General features: G+C 50.8%; 1 protein-coding gene across 1 annotated transcript; it reads left to right on the top strand.

Annotated features, from left to right (window-relative positions):
* Positions 1-1025: 1025 nt before the first annotated feature.
* On the top strand, positions 1026-9471 carry LOC116472314 (disco-interacting protein 2 homolog C-like). Its single transcript, XM_032159403.2, has 3 exons — positions 1026-1391; positions 8355-8478; positions 9046-9471. Exons 1-3 carry the CDS (start codon positions 1221-1223, stop codon positions 9210-9212), a joined length of 462 nt encoding a protein of 153 aa, XP_032015294.1. The 5' UTR covers positions 1026-1220; the 3' UTR covers positions 9213-9471.
* Positions 9472-9691: the final 220 nt, after the last annotated feature.

Genomic DNA, 9691 nt, shown 5'->3' with positions numbered 1-9691 from the left:
CCCCCCGACCCATCCCGACCCATCCCGACCCTCCCCGACTCCCCCCGACTCCCCCCGACCCTCCCCGACCCTCCCCGACTCCCTCCGACTCCCCCCGACTCTCCCCGACTTTCCCCGACCTTCCCCGACAGTCCGCAACGTCCCGCGCTGGTGGTGGACCACCACTGCCGATCTTCTTTTATTCTACCTGTCCTCTCCTGCAAGATACCATATAATTTCATAAGAAAAATGTGTTTATAGGAGATACAAAGTTTCAGAAAATGTCACGGCGATGCAGAAATCGGTAAGGGGTGCCCGATCCCACGACTTGCAGGACCGAGGCAAATGTCTGGCAGCCCTTGTCCCGTGCACGGTCCCCCGAACTACTCCTTTCTAGTTTCCCCACCAGCCCGGATTCCAAGCCCACCCTGCCCACAGCAGCTTGCAGCAAGGCTTCTGTCCTGTGCTCTTTGGACTCTAAGAAGCAGTTCAAAACCCAGGTTAGGGGGCCAGGCCTCCTGACAGTGGCGTTAGAAGCCGTGGGAGAAACTCCCGAGGCCCAGACTTTGCACAGTGTGCCGTGTGTGTCCACGGTCCCCATTAGAACGGTTCGGCCTTGAGAACGCTCAGGGTTCACCCAGAGGTCCTGTTTCCCGCAGCCGAAAGTGTCCCCTTGTGTGTGGCCCATTAGGAAATGGGGCAAAATCAGCGCCGTGAAATACTGATGAAACGGATGAAACCTTATCTGTGGGTTTTTCTGTACCCTGATGTGAAATAAGGCTGCCCCTTTTACTGTGGACCAGATCAGTAGCACACATGTGGTTTGTATAATTTATGGCTTCATGCCATCAGGATATTGCCATTCTAGAAACCTAAATTTATTAGATCCCGCTTTTTAAAACCGGATAGATCTGATTCTCCCACTGTAGCCACCGAAATCCACTTTGCATCTTCTGGAAGCCCCCAGGAGAAGGGATTTCCGTGCAGGCTGCTCCTGCCTATGAGGGAAATGGTTCCCATCCTTGGGCAGACTTTCGGAAAACTTCTCGAACCAGGGTGCAGCACCAGCCCTTTGCTTTGTGACTCTGACTCGGGTGCTGTGCATCGAAGTCCCTGCAGGAACAAAGCTGTGGGCACTTGCTTGTTCTGTGGTCATGTGTGATGGGGATTTTCCCAGCGTGCATGTCTTTTACTCCCTGCAGAGAAGCACGCGGTTTTAAGACCCAAAGCACTCAGCCTCTATGGGTTTGAGTATCCAGGTTGCCCCACCTCAGCCCGCACAGCCTGATCCGACCGCACAGCCTGATCCTCACGCCCGTGTTCTGTTCCAGTTCCTGTTCCTCTCGGAGGTCTTGCAGTGGAGAGCACAGACCACCCCGGACCACGTCCTCTACACGCTGCTCAACTGTCGGGTGAGGCGCGGAGCTGGCGTTCCCTGGCTACTGGCCTCAAGGGGCCTAGCCTGGTTCCTGGGAGCGCTCCTGCTTCTTTCTTTCTGACTCAATCCTTTTGCTTCAGTCTTATGCGAATTCTTTTTACGTTTTGCTATTTTGACTAATGAGACTTTTGTACCTAGGGATTGCTTTTAAACGTAACCATTTGTGCAGTTATTTACACCTATTTGTGTGTACAGATATTTTAGCACCCTATTTACAATATTTCTCCCCCAAAATTAGTAATTAATGATATCTGCAAGAGAGAAATCGTAAGTCTATGAGATATTTGCATTTTTATTTTGATTACTAAACTAGTTTTTGTTTTGTGTTTTGAGAGAGTCTTCCTCTGTTGCCCAGGCTAGAGTTCAGTGGCTCAATCTCCACCCACTGCAACCTCCACCGCCCTGGTTTAAGCGATTCTTGTGCCTCAGCCTCCGAGTAGCTGGGACTATAGGCGCCCACCACCACATCTGGCTAATGTTTGTGTTTTTAGTAGAGATGGGGTTTCACCATGTTGGCCAGGCTGGTCTTGAACTCCTGGCCTTGAGTGATCCACCTGCCTTGGCCTCCCAGAATGCTGGGATTACAGGTGTGAATCACCGCACCGAACCCTAAACCACTTTTTTATACACCAGAAGTTGTTTATTGCAGACTCAAGAATGAAAATCATTTCCACTTTGTAATTAAAGTTCCTGTTTACACTTTACATGAGAAAACCACACTCATCAAATATTGTTCCATAGTAGTACTTAAGAGTAAGGCATTAAACAAGCTAATACTATTAACAATAAAAATTAAATGCAAAAATCTTAATATGCTTGTTACTACTTTTTACCATGGAAATAAAGCTTGAAAAATGGGTGAAAAATGTAAGTCTTCTTGACAAGTATAGGTACTTGCAACTCTTCAAAAAGTCATGGCTGTTTAGAATTGCTAAATATCAAAATCTTAGTGTGTGAAGCAGCGGATTGAAGACAAAAGGAAATTCCAGCAGCATCACGAAATTATTCCCCGACTCTCTGGTTTGAGTTTCATTTATCAGACCATTCTCTGCACATAGTTTGGTTCATAGGCACAACCTCTCCTCCTCCTCTGCCAGAGAAGTGCACGTCGTCTTGACATTGTCACAGATGCTGAGTTGATCCCAGCCATCGGTCGTTCACTGTATCTGCTCAAGACCGTTTCCCAGGAAGAGGCTTTAAAACCAGGAAGGCCCGTTTCTGCCACTTCCTTCTGGCCCTCGTTCACTGGCGCCGTGATGGAGCCCCTGCCCCACGCTGACAGCTCAGGTGTGGGGGCCGGAGATCTTGAGGACCAGAGTTGCTGTGGGTCCCTGTATCTGAAATGCCTACTTTCGGCTTTTCATCTTTCTCCACTGGACCCTTCCTCAGCCTGTGAATGTGGATGATACCCCCTTTGCTAACCCGATCGCCAGGTTCGCCGGCCTTGGTTGCTGTCTTGATTTCCTGCCCATCTCCGCTTCTCTGACTCTTTGTCCTCTCCAAGTAGTGTTTCTCCTGTAAACTGCTTGTGACTTCTCGTTCCTCTTTCTCTGAGGTCTTGGAGGTTCTCTAGAGACTTCCAATATCACCTCCAACGTGGTGACCTAAATCTGCAGCACTAACTCCAGTCTCCTTCGGCACCCCAGATCCCTTCTGCTGAAAGTGCTTCCTCCCTCCCCTAATTTCCTCACAGAGGTGGCTACCCCTCTGCAAGCTGCAAGCAGTCAGGGGCGGAGTCAGCTCTCAGTCTCCCTGAATCCCTGCCCCGATGTTGCCTGACACGTTGCTCCTGTGTGTGGGGGTTGCACGAGCGTGTGTCCAGTAATCTAGAGGTATTGATGGGCAGCTCAAGAAGTAGTAGACTCCCATATACGCAGATTCAGAAATGATTTGGGTACGTTCATGGGCAACATGTACCATCAGGAGGAGGAAAATAGAGCTGTGCCTGATTTGGGGAAGATCTCTCATTGTTTGCTGGGTGGTGCCACGGTCCTGGGCTTGGCTTCTGGTCTGTCTGGCTCTGTGGACAGCCCTGTGCCCCTGAGCACCTGTGGTCACCTGCATAGCTGGATGCTGGATCTTCAGGGAAAATGTGTTTCCCGGAAATGATTCAGGTTCTCTAAAAAGGGCTTTATTAGAATCAACTGCAAATCCGATGGGGGCCAGATGTAGGGATCAGAGCCATGAGTGATGTCTTTTCCTTGGAGGTGTGACCTGTTTCCAAGGCTCGCTGGACATAGAGGCAGGCACACTTGAGCTATCGCTTGTGTTATTTTGCGCCAAGCATCAGATCAGGCATGTGTCCTTCTCCCCTCTGCTGCCTCATATGCACACTCAGAGATGCTCGGCCCGGACCAAGGTAGCAGCATCGTCCTCACGGCATTCTTGGTGTCATCCCCACCTAAATCAGCTTCCCTGTTCAGCACCGTCCAACGGAAACACAGTGCACGCCACATACAGAATCACGCATTTTCTAAAAGCAAGATTTTAAAAAGGAAGAAGAAACAGATGAAATTCATTCCAGTGATGAATCACTCCACACACCATAAGTGTCCGTTCAGCACGTACACCGGCTGCCCAGCCGCTGCTTCCATGAAGGATGCACGTTTCTGCTGATTATGAATTTGGCCCCGTCTTGCTGGCCGTGTAGTCACAAGCTGATTTAAAGTGGTGGAGGCTGGGCACCATGGCTCATGCCTGTAATCCCAGCACTTTGGGAGGCTGAGGCAGATGGATCACTTGAGGTTGGGAGTTTGAGACCAGCCTGGCCAACATGGTGAAACCCCGTTTCTACTAAAATACAAAAAAAATAGCTGGGTGTCTTGGCACATGCCTGTAATCCCAGCTACTTGGGAGGCTGAAGCACGAGAGTCGCTTGAACCTGGGAGGCGGAGGTTGTAGTGAGCCAAGATCACGCCACTGCACTCCAACCTGGGCAACAGAGCGAGACTCTATCTCGAAAAAAATTAAATGGTTGAACCAATGGGTTTGCAGCCAACTCTTTTGACCTTTTTTAACTTGTACCTTCTTTAGAATTTTAAAATATAAATTTAGTTTGGCTTTTTATTTCTTTTTTTTTTTTTCAAGTTATTTGATTTAATGTGAAACGTTAAAATGGTCCCAAGTTTACAGAAACTGACACTGAATGTGTCTCCTTAGACAAGAGCAGACTCTTTGTTTCCCTGTGTGCCCCTTCGGTCATGCTGCCTCCCAGCACTTCTGTGGGGGAAAAGCCAGCCCTCATTTCTCTGGTGAAATTGATTTTACCTAGAACCTTCTTCGTAGCTGGTGGGTTTCAGGACGGAAACCCCAGTGAATGTTGATGAGGATGCCGGAGAATGACTGACTGTTACCTACGGTGAATGGCTGAGGATGCCGGAGAATGACTGACTGTTACCTGCGGTGAATGGCTGTTGCTTTATGGGACACTCGCCGAGAATGCATCACATTCTGAACACCTAGTTTGTGGGAAAATGGAAAGTGCAAGCAAAAGTTAGTGGCATTTCTCCTGGGGTAGAGGCTGCATTAGGATTCCTGGGGAGTGAGGCTGAGGAAGAGTGTCTGTCACGTGTGTGGAGTTGCCCTGTGGTGTAGCTGTGTCCCGTTCAGCCACACCAGGTGGGGAAAGGCGGCAAGGAAGAAGGGAAACTGCTCAGCTGCTGCAGGTGCCTGGGGCTGCCAGCCTGCAACGTGAGCCAGGAGCGACTGTCCCTCCCAGCTAACGGTGGGGTCCAGGGTTCATTCACCTTGTCCTTTCCAGGCAAGAAAGGCGCCCACCTGGTTTGACCCATGGCCCTGCCCGGCCATGGAGCGAGGGGTGCCTGCTCACGTCCGACTGGCTGTGAAATCGTGTGCCTGTCTCCAGCACAGCACTATCTCAAGGGGTTTTTGAGGAATTTATTTTAAATTACCCTGTGAGCTGGCTTCAGGACCTAACACCCGAGAAGGGCGCCGTCCTCATGGAGCATGACTGGAAGCTTTGCTGTTTGTTTTTATGTCAGCCCTGAAAGACGTCAACCAGCATTGAGAAAATTGTGTTTCACAAGGTTATCAAAGATAAAGGACAGCATGCATGTTACTCACGCTTTGCAAGTACCCATAGGTGGGGATTTCTGTGCACCAGCATCAAAACATTTTCAAAGACACTCTTGGCTGCTGGCTGTGTCTCATCCGAGCCTCTCAAATCTCAGGACCCAGAATGTGGGCAAACCACAGGCTTTGTCATCTGACAGCGCAGTGGGTGTTTGATAGGGAATCAGCTTCAGCTCTCCAGAGATGGGGAAGAAACAGTTCCACAAGCTGAACAAACCAGACTGGGCGCCGCTGCTGCAGGCAGACCTGGCATGAGAATGAGCTGTGGGGTGGCAGGGCCTCCCTCAGTGGGGTGGGGGCTGAGCCAATTCTGCCGGGGCTCTTTTCTGAGACCCGTCCATGCTCACGGCGATGGGTGGTGTGCTGGTTTTCCTCATGGGAGACCTGCCCCTGGAGTCGGGGTGGACCTGAATGGGTCCCATCAGCGCCCAACCTGGCCATGCTGAGTGTCTCTGTCCCATGTTCATTGAAGAGCTCAGAGGACGTTGGCGGCAAGGAGCCGGTGGGCTGGTTGCTGTGAACAGGTGGCAAGGAACCCGTCTCAGACTAAATGCTCAGAGGAACAGTCCAGTTTCAAAGGCCCCCAAATCTAACTTCTCAGCGGGATCTCCCAGACTCCAGCCCTGCGTTCCTTGTTGTCTCTGCCCATCTCTGCCGCCACCTGCTCTTGGGCTCTTCTACTTTAAATCAGTTTCTGTTTTCTTATTTTTTAGGTGTCCTCTAAGTGGGGAAATAATTAAGGAAAATGTGTAGGAAGAGAAGGTTGAATTCAGAGAAATGTAAGCTAACCCTCTTCTGCATGGAGGAGGCCAGCCACAGTCGGCAGGAAGGGTCTGAAGACCCACCGGGCAGTTATGTGGGCAGCCTCCCCGCAGCCCTGGCCCTGGTGCAGAGGTCCCCAAGGAGAGTGCACTTTCCCCGCAGACCTCGCCGGGCTCATCGGCTGTCTTGTGGACGTTTTGTAGAGGTCAGGGTCTGGTGTTCACATCTTGATGCTTCCTGAGACATTCTCTTCCACTCCCACCGCTTCCCGCCACGTATTTCTGACACGGGCCCTTGAGCTGGGAGGCTGACGTGCTTTTCCCAGCGTCACCGCTGAATGGCCCCAGACACTGTTCGTCCATGCGGCGTCCTCTTTGTTGCACTAACTCGGCTCCCTGCCAGCCCCTCTGGGCCTCTTTCCCTGCGCCTGTGCTCTGAATCGCAGCATCCGGTCCCCAACAGCCTTCTCGGGCTCGCCGCGCACTCTCCCCACTCTGAATCACAGCGTCCGGTCCCTGACAGCCTTCTCAGGCTCGCCGCATGCTCCATCCCCATACTCACACATTCATCTTTGTAGCTGTGACTCACATAAGAATTCCTGGGCCGGGCACGATGGCTCACGCCTGTAATCCCAGCACTCTGGGAGGCCGAGGCAGGCGGATCATGAGGTCAGGAGTTCAAGACCATCCTGGCCAACATAGTGAAACCCCGTCTCTACTAAAAATACAAAAATTAGTTGGGCGTGTTGGTGTGCATCTGTAGTCCCAGCTGCCCAGGAGGCTGAGGCAGGAGAATGGGAGAATTGCTTGAACCCGGGAGGTGGAGGTTGCAGTGAGCCGAGATCGCGCCACTGCACTCCAGCCTGGCGACACAGCAAGACCCCATCTCAAAAAAAAAAAAAAAAAAATGCCTGAGCCCGAGTGTTCAGTTATTCTTTGGCTCTGGAGTCTTCCTGGCCTCATGGACTGCAGTCCAGTTGCCCACTGCTTGAGGGAAGATCCTCACCCTGTTAATAGCTGTGAGACAGAATCCGATCGTAAAGGAGAGGTTTTTAAATGACTGTAGAAGCGGTCTTCACATCTGAGAATGCTGCAGAGGAACTAGAACTATAAAGTGTGTCCTCAGGAAAAGCTTGTTTTTGTTAGTTACATGCTTATAATTTGCAATTTATTCACATTTTTCTTTATGGCTTAAATAGGCCAAGATGGGAAGATCACTTGAGGCCACGAGTTTGAGACCAGCCTGGACAACGTAGGGAGACCCCATCTCTACAAGAAATTTTTTTTTTTTAATTAGCCAGGCACGATGGTGGCACCTGTAGTCCCAGCTACTCAGGGCTGAGGCAGCAGAATAGCTTGAGCCCAGCAGGTCCAGGCTGCAGTGAGCAGTGATCATGCCACTGCACTCCAGCCTGGGAAACAGAGACCCTGTCTCAATAAACAGTGAATCCCACACTCTTGCGATGTTTCTTGGTATATATCTTGCAACTCACCTTCCCTCACAACCCTCCTGTAAGGTATTTTCCTGCACAAATATGTTTTCTATTTGTTTCTACATTAAAGTCTACGTGAAAATGCGTTTGATAGTTCTTTTCATTCCTTTAGGGTGTGTTTATTTATTTTGCTTTTGTTTTTTGCTTTCTGACTTCCTTGATTTTTGATGTGGTCTTTCTAAATTAAAATTTTTAATTAGTTTTCGGATGTGCAGGTGTACTAGGAATTCCCACTGCCCATGACAGTGACACAAGTCCCGGAATTGCCAGGGTTTTTTGTTCTCCTGTTTTTTAATTCACGTAATCATTTTTTAAAATATTGCTTGTTACCCTAAATATATCTAGATGCATCTTTGGTCTGCACCGCTTACCTAGTTGGAAGAAAATGGAGTTGACCTCTAATGTATATGTAGTTTTGGGGGAAGCTGAAAACGTTCTAAAATTGACTGTCATGTTGGTTGCACAGGTCTGTGCTTGTTCTAAAAACCAGTGACGTACGCTTCGTGTCAGTGAGTTGTATGACGCGTGCGCTCTCTGCAAGCTGCTCTGCTGAAGGAATCTTATGCGCTTGTCCCTGTGATCGGCCCGCAGGGTGCGATAGCGAACTCACTGACCTGCGTGCAGCTGCACAAGAGAGCTGAGAAGATCGCCGTGATGCTGATGGAGAGGGGCCACCTTCAGGACGGCGACCACGTGGCCTTGGTCTACCCCCCAGGTACGGGCGCAGGGTGGGCTTCCCCTGAGAGGCGGCCGGCCGGTCAGCCGCAGTGCAAGGAGGTCCCTCACACCCGCCGGTGCCTGAGCCGAGGGCGGCGTGATGGCCAGGAGTCTGCACTGTATCCAGCTGGATGCTAACCGGCCCGTTTGCGTCTGGCTACGACCACTCACAGGCACCCGCCGCGTGTGCTACTGTTAGAGGCTTCAATAAAGTGACGTTTTCAAAGACTTTTATATCCAAATTTGTGTTATTAGCTACCTCAGGTGGTTCTCTTAATAGTACCTAAATCTTGACTAAATTCACAGTTACAAAGGTGGGTAATTCCTTAGCAAAATGATACAGAAATTAAACCTCCAGGTTGCCTCGTCACCTCGTGTCCGAAAGGACAGGTAAATGACAGTGACCGCCAACGCTGACAAAACCCGCCAGATGACGGAGCCTGCGAGAAGTTCAGCTGCTCGTTTCCCCGTTGAACTTGCCCCAGACTAGCATTTATGCTGACAGGGACAGTGTGCAGTCAGCAGCATGGTCTGCCTCAATAATGATGTTTCCCTCCTTGTGTAGGAATAGACCTGATAGCGGCGTTTTACGGTTGCCTGTACGCAGGCTGTGTGCCAATAACCGTCCGTCCCCCGCACCCACAGAACATCGCGACGACGTTGCCTACCGTCAAGATGATTGTGGAGGTAACGTGCCTGGGAGCGTCGGGGCCTCCACCTGCCTGGAGCTGAGTGTGGAGCTCGCGGTGTGCAGACTCTGATGTCTCTCAGGGCATCTGCTGGCTGTGGGAGCCAGGGTGTGTCTGGAGTCCAACGGTCAGGACAGGACAGGGTCTCTACCTGCAGGCAGCCCACAGTCTAGGTCTGGAAGCGAGATCTAAATGTGTGTGTGGAGGCAGAGGCTGGATGGTAGCCTCTGCAGGGTCTTCCCTGGGGAAAACGGCTCCCAAGAGAGGGCATCGCCACCATTCCTCGGGCTTCCCCATGAACCCAGCCGAGCAGACCGACCACGGGAAGAGGCAGGGCCTTTTCCCAAACCCTCTCCTCAAGATGTAGAAGTTTCCTGCTCCTTTTTGAAAGTATAGATCTGTTTTCCTTCATCTACAGCTGGAGAAGTTTCAGAGGATTCAGCTGTATTTTCCTCATTGAAGGAGGAACTACAGGGGAAAACAGTTTGGGCAGAGAATGCACCTGTCCCGCCCACACCTGAG

This window comes from Hylobates moloch, unplaced genomic scaffold, assembly GCF_009828535.3.
Source record: "Hylobates moloch isolate HMO894 unplaced genomic scaffold, HMol_V3 SCAFFOLD_2, whole genome shotgun sequence".
NCBI classification, from domain to species: domain Eukaryota; kingdom Metazoa; phylum Chordata; class Mammalia; order Primates; family Hylobatidae; genus Hylobates; species Hylobates moloch.
Note: the sequence above shows the minus strand (reverse complement) of the source record. Positions and strands in the feature narration are given on the sequence as shown.